Here is a 17673-nt window from a genome sequence, read left to right as displayed (position 1 = left end):
TTTAAAGCACATTAACATGAGCATTATATTATACAACTCTTAATAGGGAATTTCCCAAGCTGTATCACATACCTTGTATGTCTCGTGACACCAGGAGGAGGCCAATAAGGATGAGGTATGACAATCTCTCTCCTTTTAGAGAAAGTCTTTTAAATCAATTCAATCCCCTCTATATAATATATAACCTTCTTCTTCCTCGCCTTAGCCTATTTTACCAGGGGTCAGCCCCCATACACAGTAGTAAGACCGGGTACAGTAATGATGCAACGATAGTTCTACCCAACCAATGTGTGGAACACCTGTCTTGGGAGTCATTAGTTGACCAAACCCCCAAATTCCAACCCCTAATACTGAGCGCCAGGCAAGGAGGCAATGGGTACCAATGTTGTAATTCTTTGTTATGACTTGGCCAAGGCAGGAACCATTGACCTTCCGTTTTCGTGGCGGGCACCCAACGCCAATGCCACCGAGCCTTTATGATTTCAAAGACTTTCTCCGAAAGGTGAGGGATTTTCATGCCCATCGTAATACTGATAAATGTATGCTAATTGTATGCGTCATGCAGCCTGCGTGTTTTGCGACAGAGAAGCCAAAAAGAATGGAGCCCTTTTTTAAATGCGACCACTACAGGAAAATGAGTTAATGTGTGATAATGTTATGAAATATTTGAATGATAGATAGTATTTAAAGATGTGATGTGACCTGTTTTTCTTTCGGACAGGTTTGTCAGAAATCCGGTGAGATTTCCTTACTGAAGCAGCAACTGAAGGAAGTGCAAGTGGAACTGGCCCAGCGAGCGAGCGAGGCCGCCTCCTTGCGGGGGCAACTGCGCGACGCCCGCGGCGAACTGGGCACCACCCAGTCCCTCCTGCAGGAGGCCGGCGCCACCAGCCGAGCCCGCGCCGCCGAGCTGGAAGTGTGCGAGAACGAGCTGCAGCGGCGTAAGAGTGAGTCCGAGTTGTTACGGGAGAAAGCGTTGCGCTTGGAGAGCGAGCTGGACGGCGAGCGGGGCGAGCTGGCCCTGGAGAGGCGGCGGGCCGAGAGGGAGGCGGGCGCCTTTGAGGAGGAACGCCGCACGTGGCAGGAGGAGAAGGGCAAAGTACTACGCTACCAGCAGCAGCTGCAGCAGAACTACATGGACATGTACCAGCGCAACCGTCAGCTAGAGCTCCTGCTGAGAGACCTGAACCGGGAGCTGGAGAGCAGAGACAGAGACGATGACGACGGGAGCGGCAATGAAATAGTCTTTGATGAGGTCGCCGCCACAGAAATTTAATTTTTTTTCTTGCGCTGCAGGTGGAAACTCACTTGGAGTAGTAGACATTTTGGAAGTCTGCTCCAAGTCAGTTTGACGCCAATACAATCATGAGTAGTATTGTTATATGATAAGTTACGTTCTTCTCAGCATCGTTCATGACTTTGTGAACAGCATTTGAAACAGATGACCAACCCTTTTTTTGTTTTTTTTTTTGTATTCATGGAATGTTTAAACTGGAAATGTAGAAAATAAATACAAATTATAAATGAGTTGACTGGCTGGTAACCAGTTCAGGGTGTCCCCTGCCCACTCCCTGAAGATGACTGGGATGGGCTCAAGCACACCCGCAGCCCAACTGAGGATAAGCGGTGCAGATAAAGGATGGATATAAATGAGTTTTTATTTTTAAATGCAAAACTGAGAAAAAATACTTCGGAACTAAAGACAATCCCAAATACTGTAAACATTCCACGAATGCAAAGAATAAAAATGAAAAAAACTATGAGATCATATTAAAATATATATTTGTTTTAATTTATTTCTAAATAAATGTAAAACCGAGAACAAATATTTAAAAGCACAAACCTAACCATTGGAAATGACCATAATACAACAGTTTAGTTTTACATACAATAAATGTTTTCAAGTCAATAACTTCTATATCATTAAATTGGTAATGCACAGTTATTTGAACCACGAGAAATAATAATTTAATAAAATGATGTTAACTGTATTTTTAAACTTTATGAATCAGTTATTAGAATAGAAGGAATCCGAATTTGTCCTTTTAAAATATAGAATAAAAAAACTTTCCGGTTCGCCCATCCCAGTTAAACCATTTTACATTATTTTACAGAGGGCCGAAAAGAAGACGACAATTTGAGGTTGGGGTGTTTTTTTTTTCTTTTGACTGTTAATGAATCTGTGTGCACTGTGAATTGACCAAAGAAATTTTTGTTTCATATCGAATGTTTGTCAGGCTCCCATAGCACACATATAGCTATTACTGTGTATTTTCACCTTACTGTAAATTTTCCTGTTTGTATTAAAGGAAGCACTGAATTGTATAAATTGTGTTTTTTATTTTTTTTCCATTTGTGGTGTGTTTGAACGTCATTGGCCAATAGGCAGTGCTAACGATGTCTTTGGAGTCTTGCAGGGCACTTTAACCACCAGAACCATGGGGTCTTTGGTCTTGTCACTGAAGGCTTTCCGGATCAGGTTTACGGCGTGATGGTGCGTGACGCCTTGGAGCGAGGCGCCATCCACGCTCACCACCTCAAACCCGGCCTGAGGAGGAGATGAGAGGTGGGGACGTTAGTGGTGGAGGACGCTCCACTGTCTCGTTAATGTCCGTCTTACCTTGAGGACATCGCAAGTGGAAGCGGCTCCTCCTGGGAAGATCTTCTCCACTTTTACTGCCGGCTGGATTTTGGACTCTATCCCACCTGAGATGCTGATGCCTGCCATACAAGACATAGAAAGTAAGCAAAAATGTGTATAATACAAGAGGAAGAATAACCCAATCGGAGTCAATGGTCGAGTAATTTGACCCAGATTGCTTGGATCGTTGACAAAAAAAATATTTGTCTTCAAAACTGGTTTAATTTTGTGTAAAATATACAAGGATTTATTTATGAATTATATAATATATATTTTTAAAAAAATAAACTAGAAATCGACCATGTTTTATTAAAAAAAACAATCCTGTACTGTGGTTTTCAAAATGTATTACTTTTTTGTTAGATACACAAACCCCAAAGGATTTATTTATTTACAATAACACAAAAAAGGAAACCTGGTTTAATGAAAATAATCAATGTACCAATCCAACAATTAATCTGACCTAAACTTCCTCACTTGTTTTGATAAGATCCGGAAAAATAGAGCAATTTTTTATGAACAAAAATTGCAAAATACACATGGAAACATGGTTTATCAAAAGCAAAAAATTTAAGAAAAAAAATAGTTGCGTTAATTTGATTATACCAATAATACGGTTCATTTTGGGTTAAATACACATACAAATTTTATTTCAGACAAAAAGTACATTTTTTTTAAAGTTGTCATAAATAAGACCTTACTCTTGACAAAATATTTTTACAGAAAGTATTTTTGTTTAAACAAGACTTTGAGAAACTTAGTCGAGCTACAAAACAACCCACAAATTTGAATCACAATGGTTCAAGTAATGGATTGGTCCAACCGACCCAATTTCTGAGCTAAACCCTACGGCCCACCCCCAAAAATGGTTTCAGTAATATATTTTTCACTCATAAGGCGCATAGAATTAAAAATACAATATGAGCACCATGTGCAACCAAAGGGAACTATACACACCTAAAACATATAATAGTGTAATGATGAATATGTCGAAGTATCGCTAATCAAAATCACGAAAAATTGAATGCGATGGGATTCGAACCTGGGTCGTAGAGGTGAGGGCACTGACTCTTTTTCACTAGATCACCAGTGTTAAAGACGACATATGAAAAGGCATTAGAACTTCTTATCACATTATTTTTACTCACGGTGTCAGAAACACTGATTTGCACAGTACATTCTGGTAATCTCTACACTTCTTTACCTGTGTGTCAATAACTTATCTGTTTAATATGCATACGTATGTAAAATAACTTTTTGTAGAAAGACGTTTTCCGTTTTTAACTTTCGCAACGTTTTTGACACATAAGTGGAGAAGTGGAAAGACCGTTTAACCCATAAAAATCCACTTGGCAAATGAGTGTTTCTGGCACTGTGAGGAAAACAATATTGTGATATGGAGATAACCCTTAATGACTTTAAATATTTCATGTGCACCACTGTTGGTCCAGTGCCCTCACCACTACGACTCAGGTTCGAATCCCATGTCATAAGATGTTTTGATTTTGGTCAGTGGTGATTAAAGGTTCTTGCTAAAATCAATAAGGCGCATCAGGTTATAAGTCGCACTTTCAAATTTCTGCCTAATTTTGTAGTGTCATCTCATAGACTGGAAAATCTGGTACTTCTGGGAAAAAATTTCAAGTAAGAAAACCCAATACAAAGCTCTTACCTAGGGACTGCTTGGTCTTGGAGATGTTGACCGTTTGGAGTTCAAACTCTTGGAGAAATAGTTGGCCGTTCAGACCTTCTGAATTGGCTGCGGCGTCGTGATTGCTGGAAAGGAGCCAATTGGGGTGCGAGCTACCTTCAGGCGATCGCACAATTTCCTCGGTGAACCGATATCCGTCCACCGGGATATCGAGGAGCGGCGTGAAGGTAACGGTGGGGCGACGTCGCCTCTGCCTGGATGCTCGTGGGCCTGTCAAGCTGAGATTTTCCAGTTTATCCACTAGGTGGCTTTGCTTCTCCACCATGGTGCTGCTGTGTAGCTGGAAACCTCCTTGAAAATCTGATGACACCGGAAATGAACATTTTAGCTGTTTAGTTTCATTTTTTTTGTTACAGGTTTCCTACCTGGGATGGGCGTGATGAGGCGACGTTTAGGTGCTCGACCGGACGTGGGAGAACGAAGAGGCGGCGTTCGAACTGACGTGGCGAAACGAAAGAAGGTTAAGATGCTTTTCTAGTGTGGTGTACGTGAGGGTTGCAAACCTGAGCGATACTTGAGGATGTCGTAGGCCTCCACCTCCACCGCTTCCACCGTGCTGTTGAACTCGCGGAGGTGGGCGGCGGGGAGTAGCGTCCTGCCGGAAAAAAAGCCCTGCAAATTTAAATGACTTGCCCCCCTCATTTCAGCTTTCAGAGGTTTTATTCCTGCCATCATGTCGGGTTTGGATCAGGGGATGATGTAATAACAGTCTGCAGTCTGTACAGCCCTTTGAGGCTTCTTGTAACTAAGGGTTATACAAATAAACATGACTTGAAAAAACAAAAGGTTTTACTTTTGAATGATCATGTCAGAATTATTTTTCTTTAATTCGGGCAATTTATTCATATACTTTTGAAACAATATCGTCATCAAGACATCAGGAAAAAAGCTGAAATTACTGTTAAAATGAAATAAATATAATAAAAATGTACTTCTGAAAAAAAATACCAAATATTATTTTTAAAACTTAAAAAAACTATTTGAATTAGGAATGTATCATTAAAGCTGTGGGGTATTTTAAAATTTGTTTTAATCACATTTATACAAGAATGTACTTGAGGGGGTTATGATTTATTCCATAAAAAGATTTCTTTTCGCTTCTATCCGACCAAGTTTCCATTTGTTTTTTAAATCCATTTTCTGGAACTTTTCTTTAAAAAAAACATTTTTATGGAAAAAATAAAAAGAATAATTTAATGAGAAGTATATCTAAATGTATTTAATACAAAAACTAATGTTTTAAAATATTTTATTCATACATATTTATTTGAGAATTTATATCCACACTTTATTTTTACATTTGCCTTGCTACAATTTTTAGAGAAAAATAAAAATCACAATACTAGCATTAATTATGAATATATTTAATATAATAAATGTGTTATATAAGTATATTCATAAATTTCTACATTTTGTAATATTTGTATTTTTTTCTTAGATTTATTTTGTGTTATGTTGATTCATCTATATATTTGTACAGTGTTTTTATCTCCATTCATTTGTACCTTAGTTCTGTATTATTGCTCGTTTGCATTTTCTCATTTATTTTTCTTCAATTTTTCAAGCAGGAAACAAGTTTTATTTCTTTATTTGATTTAGAATTTCATCGAAACCCTGTGAAATAAAGACTTTAGTATTTTTTTCATCCTTTTGGGTGTGTCTTAAAAATAAATGGGATCATTTCCTTACCTGACCTCCCTTAGCAGCAGCAGTTTTTCAGGCCTATCCAGCACGGCCAGGAGGTGGCGCACTAACGTCTCCACACACCTTTCCTCGACATACTAAGCATGGAAGCACAAGTGGCTATTTTTCATCATCAATGACCAAACACACAAAATTGTCAGAGTCCTACTGTCCGACACGCCTTCATGACTGCTTCCGTCTCCTCCTCTGTCAACAGACGCTGCGCTAACTCTTCCACCGCTCGCAGTGTTTCCTCTGGACGAGAAGCTTGGCTGCGACTTCCCAGGCCCAAACCTGCATTTGGAAAGTGTTTTCGCTAACTTTAAGAATGTCAATCTCAATATGGAAGCAGTGTACCTTCTTTGTCAGTGGACAGTGACTTAGAGCGCCCCCTGGAGGTGCTCCTCTTAGCTCCGAAGAGCAAGTTCACCAACGTTTTGGAGCGTTGCAGTGCGCTCTTCTCCCCGGAGCTTTTTCCTCCTTTCTGCTTCTTGGCCTTCTTTTGGCTAATTTCTATGAGTACAACACATTACATTTATATTTATATTTTAGAGATGCACAATAATTATCAGGTCAATAGTTATTACACCAATACGCTGAATCCGACCACAGTTATCTGCCCGTTAAGGGGAAAAATGAGTCCCTTGAAGCCACCTTGTAATCAATCTACTTGTTAGGATGATTTCCGGCAATCATGATTCTCTTTCCAATAGATTTGGAATTTCTGTAGCAGTCGTTGCTCAACTTGGTTGCGTCTCCTCTTTACCTCTTCTTAATGTGTGTAAGGCACTGGAGAGCTCAGCCATAATCTGTCGAATGGCTCGGGATGTGTATAGGTTGTTGTGTTGATGTTTTGTTTCTATATTAGGAGTAGCACAACTTGGTCATGTCTCCTCTCTACCGCTTCATAATGTGCGCAAGGCACTGCAGAGCTCAACAGTAATCATTCAGATGACTCAGGATGTGAACAGCCTGTTTTGTTGTTTCTTTCTATAGAAGGAGTAGCACAACTTGGTCGTGCCTCCTATGTACCTTTTCATAATGTGTGCGAGGCACTGGAGAGTTTGGCCATATTCAGTCGCTTCACCATACAGACTTGTGATTTTATTTTTCAATAGACGCAGTAGATCATCTTTATCCTGTCTCCTCTCGAACTCTGAGAGCATGGCCATAATTATTCACGTTAAAAAAAGATCGTCTCCAGAAACGGGACGCTATTGGTTATTAGGGAAAAATGTTCCTGCCTCCCTAATTCTTTAAATCCCAAACCTGCTAAGGTGGCCTGGCTCTGTGAGCGACTGATGGGCCGGCTGGGTCTGCTCAGAGCCAACAGCACAGACGTCTTGCGGGACTCCCTTTTAGGTTCGCCTTCGTTGTCCTCCTGACGGATGGCAGTGTCTCTCAGCAGCGTGGTGGCTACCCGGCTGCGAGTGGTGTCCGTTTGGATGGCGGCTTCCATGCGGTGGGACTCGAATCTATCGTGCAAAAAAAATGGTATTCTAATAATAAATTACCTTATTTTCCGCAGTATAAGGCGCACCCCCCAAAATAGTATTTTGTGATACTTTTTTGCATATAAGGCGCACCGAACTAAAAAGCTCATGGAAATTAAACTGTAAGGGCTAGTGTTGAATTGACTTAACTGTCAGAGTATATTACTGATCACAATTCCAACTAAATACATAACTTTGAACACAGAACCCAGATCATTGTATGTAGTGCGCCAGAACCCATTCACTGAACACCAAGGGATGCTGACGACACAAGAAAAGGCATTACGTCTTATCTCATCATCACAATACTTTTAGTCACTGTGCCAAATTGTAGATGTCATTATTGGGCGGGGCCAAAATAATATAATCTGGCCCGCGGTAAAACAGACTTGCAAAGTCTTTACGAAGCGCACGAGATTCTGAACTGAATGACAATATGGGCATTGTGGGAAGTAATTCCGTTGTTCTTAACTGAATGAAGAGAATGGTTTTGTGAGAAGTAATTCATTCATCCTGAAAATTTTAAATAAACACATACATGCACGTAATCAAAACGCTTGTCACATAAAATGCTTAGTTTGAGCTGAGAAAAAATTAAACAGTCTCTCTACTATAACATACCTGGTACCATGACTACAAACAACGTGATAATGATAACATTTGTTTCCCTAGGGGTCTACTGGATCGGAACCAGTGCACTCCACGCCACAAACTGGGTTGTAAACAACAATCCAGTGGCCTGGTGGTTGGGAATCTGTGCTATTACCATTGCTATTCAGTTTGATCCCTGTTGCCACCTTTTCTATGCAGTTACAATCAGCGATAAAATCTATCGACTGATCACTAATTGCAAAACCTTGGTAAGACATTTCCAATTTCATCCGCATATTAAGCGCACAGGATTATATAATGCACGTTCAAATTTCTGGCCAGTTGGGGTTTTTGGGTGCGCCTTACAGTCCAAAAAGCAAATAAATACATTTAATGAAATAAAAACAAAAACATGAAGCCCAAAAAGCAAGGCTCCAACCTCTGGTCCTCAGTGGAGATGCATACGTCCACCATGTCGGAGGCAAATGGCAGGCTTGGGGGGAACATGACCTGGGAAAGGCCGCTTAGAGAACTGACGGGGGTCTCAGAGGACAGCGAGGATGCCGACGAATTGGACTCAGAGCCCAGAGATGATGATTTAGGACCACCGTTGGCCACTGAAAGTAAAAAGAAAACTTGAATGAGGAGGATCCAGTCAGCTTTTAATTATTTTTTTTTATCAAAGGCAATTTTTTTCTAGTCAGATTTTTCCCGTTATATTCAAATTGTCTTTATCTATTTATTACGAGAATCTTTTTAGTCAAGAGTTTCTCGAGGAGAAAATATATAAAGGGAAAAAAAACACCTTTTCGAAAATTGTATGCAGGAAAGTGTCTTTTTTAACAGTTAAACAAAAATATAGTATTTTAAAATAAATAGGAAACACACCAACAAATAAAAAAACATACTTGGAGACTTAAATCTCAAAAACAAAGTCCTTCACGCTGCTAATGTTGAAGCCGGGGCAGTACTGTTTATTAATTATTAAAAAAACACAATAAAAACTACAGTAATAAGAAAAATAATTACAAATTATCTAAAATAATAATATAAATTATGTGTTTTTGCTATGCCCAAGACCGGGCAGTGAAAAGTAAAAAAAAACAAAACAATTTAGATAAAAATACATCAGAAAATAATAGAAACAATACAGTACGTTCTTTCAATAAAATGGTAAAAAATGCTAACAATTTTTTAAGTAGTTTTCATTTCTTATTTTGCCCTGTTTGCTTTTAAAAAAGTTTTTTTTTCCTTAGGTTTCTTAATACTTAAGGAGAGCGATATGCTTACTGGGAATGGGGAGGACAAACTCACTAGTTTTAGGGGAAAGTATTAAACAATACTTTTAAAACAATAATTCCCTTGCTTTACCTAACGTTAAATTATTTATAAACAATGTTGCAGTATAGTGTGCAATCAGGCTTCATGTTCAAGTCACATGACATTTCACAATTTGTTGTTAACAGGACAAAAAAATGAGAAACGATGCACACATACGCTTGTTAAGCCATCGGTACTCCGCCACCATCTCCTTGTAAGCAGGATAACGACCGGCCTCCTGTAGGGGTTGAAACACAGGATGTAAATCAACTCAAATTAAATTTTGATGTATCAGGAGTAACACATGAACGAAGACGGCGCTTTCCTTTGCACCCGATCCTCGACGCCCGCTGAATAATGCACGCAGCTCGGCTATTTTCTCCTGCCCGGCAAAACCCGAGCTTGGGGGAATATTACAACTGCGTGCCAGCTGTCTCGTCAAAGGAATGTCTTTACGTATTATGTTGTACTCATTAAGTACAAAAGTTCTTGAAAGATGTCATAAAGAGCTGCATTAAACAGACGCTCCCCTACTTACGACCATTCGACTTACAAAAACAGTAGATACAAACATATTTTTTGGGATGTCGAAAAATATCTGGACATTGCTGTAAGTTATGTTTTGTATTGTATTGTATTGTGTGCACCTTTTTCAGAGTACAGGACATTACCGTAGTGCTTCTTTCTGCCGCTAGTGCCATGTGGTGGCACTGTGAAAAGCTCACTCAGCATCCACCCCGAAGAAATCCCCTTCCTCTTCCTAGTTCGTGTCTAAACATACTGTACTGTATCTCCAGCGCACTAAGGACTTTGACATTTTTATTGTTTAATATCTCGTACATCCATTCAATATGGTTGGTGTGAAGTGTAAAGAAGAGGTTAGCCGTTTCTTTTGAAATGAAAGTGGAATAAGAAAGCTTAATGCGGTTGCATTTTTTTCGTCCACTCTCTACCACGGAGGAGGACCTCTTGAAGCCTATCTTCCAAAAGTAAGTTAAACTCCACTTTATTTATCTTTATAGAGCATATTATTTTATGAAATGTTTATTTTTTCAGTACAAAACAATACAGGTTACTTATACGAGCCTTAAACATACTTATATAAACCTTAAACATACAAAATATAACACCGAAGCAACTTACGAACATATTCAACTTACGAACGATCGTCTGGAACTTATCTCATTCGTAAGCAGGGCAGCGTCTGTTTGCGAATTTCTTGCATGCGCTTGAACAAACCCTTCTTTTTATATCTTACTTTAAGTTTGGTTGGCGTTTGTACTATACCTGAAGAAGGCCTTTAATTACTTCTATTAAATTACATTTAATGCTACTCTTACAAATAAAGTGAAAAGAAAAATGCAGGGATTATCATGACATCACTCTTCAGCACTCCCCCAGGCCCCTTTCTTTGAACCTAATACCGTAATGAACAGCTCTGATAAATAAGATAAAATCAGATAGGTGCAATGGAAAATAAAGCATGAGGGTCCTTTGAACTCAAATTGTTGGCACATCGAGAAGATAATTTATGTTGAACTTTTTAAGGACACGTCAAATGACGCACGTCACCTTTAAAAAAATAGGAAAATTCTCTTCTTCATTTTAAAATGTTTTGAAAGAAAATGAGTTTCAATAAAGGGACAGTGTGTAAAAAAATACACTGTCGTATCATGTTCGTAAGTAGGGGCAGCTGATTCTAAGCTTGGACGACCTCTAGCGGTGAATTACGACACACTGTCACTTTCAGATTTTGTTGGGTAGTTAATTGTGCTAATTTAAAATACTCAAATTAAATATTCTCTTAATTTTGTTTCTAACAATAGGAATATTTGTAGTGAAATAAGAAAAATCACCTTGATGGTCAGCATGATGTGCGTGTGGCTCTTGAGGACCTCCACGGCATTGCTGTGGCTGATGTCCTCGAAGCTGATGCCATTGGCGGCCAGGATCTGGTCTCCCATCTTGATGCCGTTCTGCTCGGCCAGTCCGCCAGGGTCCAGCCTCAAAGAAGACGTTTTAAAAAAAAGGTTTTTTATAACAACAACAAATTTAATTTGCATTTTCTTTAAAAACATTTTTTAAAATGTTTGAATTAAATTGTTTCTATTGTCATTGATATCAACGTTGTGAAATATTGTATGTAACATGGCACTCCAGGGTAAACATGTAATAAAGACTTTAAAGAGAAAAAAGTCAATAAATAAACAAAATATATTTTTAATTTACTGTTTAGAAACTGGCCTATTTTATTAATATAGGGAATAAAAAAGAATAATACGGTGTCACAATAGTACCATGAAAAATAGTATCATAAAAGAAGAAAATTTAAAAAAGATTTTTTTTCATGAAACTAAACAATTTTTAAAAAAACTATTGAAAAATGTAAAATTACATATTTAAAAACAAATTGAAACAAAATTAAAACATTTAAAATTATTTGAAAATAAAGATATAATAAAATCTAAATAAAACTGTATGGTTTAAAAAGAGCCACCGGTACTTGCTAAAGGTTAATAAAAATGTTTTTCAAAATTAAAAAATAAAATAAAACATTAAAAATACGTTAAAACATGTACAAAATTGAAAACAAAACTTCAAAATACATAAATACACAAGAAACATGTAAAACATAATATAGCTAAAATAAATTAAACAGAAATATGATAACATTACAACAAATAAAGTTGGCAAGATTCTAAAAGTAATTAACTTCATCAAAAAATGCATAAAAATAAAGGTAAAAATATTTGAAGCATTTAAATAAACAAGGAAATAAAAAAAAACATTTTGAATTCCCTCCAAAATAAAAAATGAAGCCCAGACAATACGTCAAAGGAGTAAAAAAAAGAAATACTGCAAAAAAATATTTAAAACTCATATGAAAATAAAAATAAATCAGGAAAAAAAATTACAGGCAGGTAAAATTTTTTTTAAATGAAGACAAAAATGTACATTAAAAGATTAATAAAAATAGCAAAAACTATCATTAAAATACAATTAAACTGAAAAAAATACATTTTCAAAAAAAAGAATGACCTACTTGGAGACATAAATCCCCAGTCCAAATTCCCTCCCGCCACGGATGTTGAAGCCCAGGCAGTAATCGTCGGAGGTTGTGTAGAGGTGGACGATCCTCCGCAATGCGCTTCCGGCGCTGGCATCCGAGGGCGTCCGCCCGCTTTCCTCCACCACCATGCGTCTGTGGATCAAGTCCACCCTGGAGTAAGAAGCACCACCGGTTTGCTCTTCACAATCAAGATCTGTCTATTCTAGTGGAAGTCATCCTCACCACTGCTCACCAGGTGGTCTTCTCCTTAGAGTAGCGGATCCCGGGCACCTTGCCCACCCGCCTCACCACCATCCTCAGCCGGTTGTTGCCCGTCAAGACCCGCACAGCGCTGCTCATGGTGATGCTCTCCAGGCTGACGCCGTTCACCTCGACCAGCTTGTCGCCCACCAGCAGGCCAGCCTCCTCTGGACAGTAAATGCCATCATTGACAAAAGAAAACATAGAAAGCTAAAAATAAGATGCTTTTTTTTATCCCACCTGCCGTGCTAGCGTCTTCCACCTTGCTGACGAAAATGCTCAGGCCGTGCTCGCAGCCGCCGCGCACGCTAAAGCCTAGCCTCCCGTCCTGGCTTTTATCCACCGTGATTGTGTGAAGGTCCTCACTGTCGTCACCGCCTAAGAAAAAAAAAAAAAAAAAAGAAAGAAATACTTCAGGGCACAGTCCAAGGGGTCAGAACGAGAGAAAGACTGAAAAAGAACTGGCTCGATAACAACAAGGAATGGACTAGAACCAATTTGTCCACTACCCAAACGCAGGCCAGAAACCATCAGTAGTGGAGAAAACTGTCCAAGCTGTTAAGGAATTTGTGAACCGAAGGATTAAAGAAGTTATTTATGAAAACATTTTTAATAAAGTACAGTGCTTTTATTTTTTTCTAAACACTTGACCCTGTAATTTGGTTTGTTCTTGGTTTCTAGTTCTGGAGTTGTGACTATCGCAGGATGTCTTTGACACTCAACCTATGCAAAAAACAAGGGATTACTGTAACAGTATTTTCTAATGCGAAGAGCAAGCCTTTCAAACTACTAAATAATCAGCACTTGCAACAACAACTATGACGCTACTCACCGCTAATGCTAATTTGTAATCCTAGGCAATAGCATTAGGGTTATCTCTACAACTGCTTAAACAACAAATGCTAGTTTACAATGCTCGTTTCTAATCCAAGGCGCTGCTACTAACGAGTACCACACTAGCCTGTACTCTAATCACTCACTAAAACGTTAGCCATTAATGCATTGGAAAATGGCATTAGCAAGTAGCTAACAGCTGGAGTTGGCTTATTCTAGTAGCAGCTAGTGGCTATATCAAGCATTACTAACAAGCATCAGTGTCATGGTTTTGGCAACAGTGACTATGATGCTTGGGGGTTTGGGGTTTTTAAGGGTTATTGTTCTACCTTCGTTATTCATTATCCATTATCCGTTATCGGTCAGTTCATAATACGCTACAAAGCCTAGGAGCTGGGACACTTACTCTCAGCCAAAAGGCCAAGCTAAGGTCCTAGCCCTAAAGCCTTGCTGCGATCATTGCGAATGCACCGTTCCCGGAAGTACTGCAATACCGGGCTGATGCGTGGAGTGGACAGAGCAAGCTCTTATGCTATTGCATAGCATTAGCATTGACTATTGAATCTTTTGTTCCGGCGCCGTCACGAATGGCAGACACTCCAGCAGCTCCCGTGTTATTTTCGATTGTTCTCGATTGTTCTCAGCTCAGGGATGCTGCTGGAAATGTGAATTTCCCTTCGGGGATGAACAAAGTATCTATCTATCTATCTATCTATCTATCTATCTATCTATCTATCTATCTATCTATCTATCTATCTAGTTGCTGTTGCTTTAACAGACAAGTGTCATAGTCATTAATGCATTAGAACACATGTCAAACTCATGGCCTAATTGCCCAATGTGGCCCGTAACATTATTTTTAATGGCCCGCGAGAGCTTAAAATGTCTGAGCATCTAAAATAAATTAGTCAAGATTGCTTTGATCAACTACATTTCCCATACCTGTCGACTATATTATCCACAGTCAATTATGTTATTCACAAATTCAACATCTTTACACAGTAGTGACCTGATATCAATGCAGAAGAGCGGAAATGAGAAATAAATGATCCCAAAAATGTCCTAGATTTTGTGAGTTTATATATTCATTTTATAATGTATATTGGCAGCGACTTTTTCAAAGCTAATGTAATATGTCAAATGACATAGTTTACATCAAAGTCGTGTTTATTTGTATAGCCCTTAATCACAAAGAGTCTAAAAGGGCTTCACACACAACAGACTATTATTAAACCATTCCCTGATCTAAAACTTACATGAGGGCAATGGAAAACTCAAAACCTCCGCATGAAGAAAATGAAGAAACCTTAAGAAAGGACCGCCCTTGAGGTAATCCCCCTACTAGGAGGACCAGGCTGCAATGGATGTTGCAATACACATTGTCGACGTGAAACATAGGTTTTTCATAAGCCATAGAATATAAGTGTCTTTCAGTCCAGATTTTTAACAGTTCCAGTGAGGTTGCAGATTGGATCTCAGAGGCCGGACCAGCATTTAACAGTAGTTGAAAATATTTTGCATTCAATTTAATTACATTTAGTTATATTTACAAGTTACATCAGGCCCTTTGAGAACACGCATGCCGTTCTGGCCTTCAGTAAAAATTTGTATGACATTACTGATTTAAAAATTAAAACATGCAAATGCCAGCTCTTGGATTGTAAAGGAGTATTAGCAACTAGCAACAATAGCTGCAAATGATAGCACTGAGCATATATTTGCAGCATTCGCGGATCCCATTTAATAGAAAAGGCCACGCTTGTAGGTTACATGATCAGGTTGGGGAGAAACGGAATAAAACGGCGTTATGTAATCTGGATGTTTTATAATATTCTGTTACAGTTACAGAAAGCAGGTGTATTCAAATTACAGGTACATTTAGTTGAAATAAGGATTACTTAGCAGATTCTAATTTTATTCAAAACTATATATCGTATACCAATGGTCTGCATTTATATATCACTTTTCAAGTCAATGAAGACCCCCCAAAGCGCTTTACAATGTGCTTCACACTTTTCCTTTTTACACGCTAATTAGCCGATACGAGCATCAGCCATGCAAGGCAACTACCTGCTATCGGGGGGGCATTAGGGATTCAGTGTCTTGCCCAAGGACACTTCGACATAGATGAATTGTGTCTATAATCATTGACATTACTGACACGTGATACAGAGGTGAGGCTTACACACATGGGTGTAACCAAGCCCATTTTGGGGGCTGCTCAAGCGCTGTGTCAATTCAACCTAAGCACCCCCAAAATTGAAGATATCAAAAACTCTCTTTTCCTTAATAGAGATATATAAGATAATGAAGGATAGGCTTTAATATGATGAAAAATGCTACTAAGAAAAAAAAAAAGTAAACAACGCAGCGTCAGAAATGCTCCACTGCTTTGAAATGGTTCAGTCCATTTGATTCCGCTTTCGCTTGGCTCGTGTCACTAGTCTGTGGAGGCTCCAGTGTATTACAGTGAGACAATGTTATGATGGAAGCCCAAGAGTGCCATAGTACAATTAAAAAGGGAATATTCAATTGATTAAAAAAATACCTTTTAAAATTAAATGCCTTTAGCAAAAAATTTTGATTAAAATGTTGTCATAACTGAATTTTACATGTTATATCACTTAAAGGCCAGCACGGCGGTGCAGTGCTTAGTGCATGTGCGGCACAGTTCATGTCATGGGTTCAAATCCAGCTACAGACTTCCTGTGCGGAGTTTGTATGTTCTTCCCGTGCTTGCGTGGGTTTCCTCAGGGCACTCCGGTTTCCTCCCACGTTCCAAAAATATGCATTTCATGTGAATTGGCCGATCCAAATTGTCCCTAGGTGTGAATGAGCGAGTGAGTTGTCTGTCCCTGTGTGCCCTGCGAATGGCTGGCAACCAGTTCAGGGTGTCCCCTACCCACTGCCCGATGATTGCTGGGATGGGCTCCAGCACCCCCGCGACCCTACTGAGGATAAGCAGTGCAGCTGATGAGATGAGATGAGATATCACTTAAAGTGAAATGAGGGAAAAAAATTCCAGGTGCTCAGTATCCCCAAAGCTCTGAACCTAATAATCACCCTCTCTTACCACACACGACCTGCGCGAGTTGAAACTTGCGCAGATTGTACAAATGGCGAACTTATTCACCACTTTATATTTGCATGCTGTCTCGCAGGTAAAGGCAATTTTTGTCTTTATTTTATTCCTCCTTCAATGTACCCTCGTTTTAAAAAAAAAAAAATGGCGCAAGCCTGTAGTTTCGTGGGCTGCTAATATGTGTGCGTATACAGCACTGGGCAGCGCAGACGCGCTCTAGTGATGCGTTCAGGGTTCTTTAGTAAATTTAATTGATTTGTTTTAGTATTTTTCTGTTTATTGTTGTTCCTAATCCACTATTTGATCACCGTGTTGTTAGTTTGTGAGAATGCTTTACTGAACCTTGTACATTTGAATATTTTCAAGATGTTTGGCATCCCCACTTCTAATGAGTAAAATTTGAACTTGGGCACAAGACATCCCAGTTTGTTGGAAATTTAGAACGTGAAAACTTGGTGTCATTAGAACAATAAAACAATATTGGGTTCTTAATATCCTCCTATTGTAAAATAAAACAGATTGTCTACGATGTAAAAGAAAAGTTTTATTTTTTGGTTAGTAAACGACTGTGTGGGTAAAATTTGAGCCGTTTTGTCGGTGGCAGGAGGTTTATTGGGTCTCACCGTCCACCGGCGAGTTGATGAGGATGACGCGGCCCATGGGCGAAGACGAGCGGATCCCTCGCCGCCTCCGTTGCTCCTTCTTGCGCGGAATGTTGCGGGTGGCTGGCTGCGACTTCCCTGGCGTGGTGATGTCCTTCCTTCTGCAGGAGGGGTCCACCGAATGAGCCATGGAGCCTTCACGGAAAGCCCACACAGTGACCTGGAGATCGCATTGATCATTACGGTCACTACTTACCTGTCAGGCTTGTCACATGTCTTGACATTTTTTCCCATGATGCATTTCTATTAGCTTCCTCGAGAAAGTTAAAAAGGTAATGGCTCTTTTGAGATACGACATTCTGTGTAAGTACTTTCCTGCAGGTTATTCAGGGCAGGATTATCCTAT

General features: G+C 39.1%; 2 protein-coding genes across 4 annotated transcripts in view; one reads left to right on the top strand and one right to left on the bottom strand.

Moving 5' to 3' along the window:
• The window catches only part of LOC148347318 (leucine zipper putative tumor suppressor 2 homolog), a 16100-nt gene extending 13771 nt beyond the window's left edge, over positions 1 to 2329 (top strand). For both annotated transcript variants that reach the window (XM_088323246.1, XM_088323247.1), the window contains exon 6: positions 722 to 2329. In XM_088323246.1, the coding sequence (XP_088179372.1) occupies positions 722 to 1276 (555 nt within the window). In that variant the 3' untranslated portion in view covers positions 1277 to 2329. The remainder of the gene's footprint in view (positions 1 to 721) is intronic.
• On the bottom strand, positions 2321 to 17673 carry LOC148347317 (PDZ domain-containing protein 7-like). 2 transcript variants are annotated; one of them, XM_088323244.1, is made up of 17 exons: positions 17524 to 17673; positions 17289 to 17462; positions 12990 to 13127; positions 12742 to 12916; positions 12483 to 12659; positions 11296 to 11443; positions 9617 to 9677; positions 8559 to 8736; positions 7305 to 7510; positions 6393 to 6548; positions 6205 to 6329; positions 6042 to 6133; positions 4856 to 4947; positions 4718 to 4789; positions 4314 to 4652; positions 2621 to 2721; positions 2321 to 2548 (listed from the first exon to the last, which is right to left on the bottom strand). In XM_088323244.1, exons 1-17 carry the CDS (start codon positions 17549 to 17551, stop codon positions 2372 to 2374), a joined length of 2439 nt encoding a protein of 812 aa, XP_088179370.1. In that variant the 5' UTR covers positions 17552 to 17673; the 3' UTR covers positions 2321 to 2371. The 2 variants fall into 2 exon arrangements, with proteins under 2 accessions (XP_088179370.1, XP_088179371.1); XM_088323245.1 differs by having other exon boundaries at positions 17289 to 17428; positions 17524 to 17667.

Source organism: Urocampus carinirostris, chromosome 19 (genome assembly GCF_059441175.1).
Source record: "Urocampus carinirostris isolate Australia breed hairy pipefish chromosome 19, RoL_Ucar_1.0, whole genome shotgun sequence".
Taxonomy (NCBI): domain Eukaryota; kingdom Metazoa; phylum Chordata; class Actinopteri; order Syngnathiformes; family Syngnathidae; genus Urocampus; species Urocampus carinirostris.
This window is presented reverse-complemented; position numbering and strand designations above follow the sequence as displayed.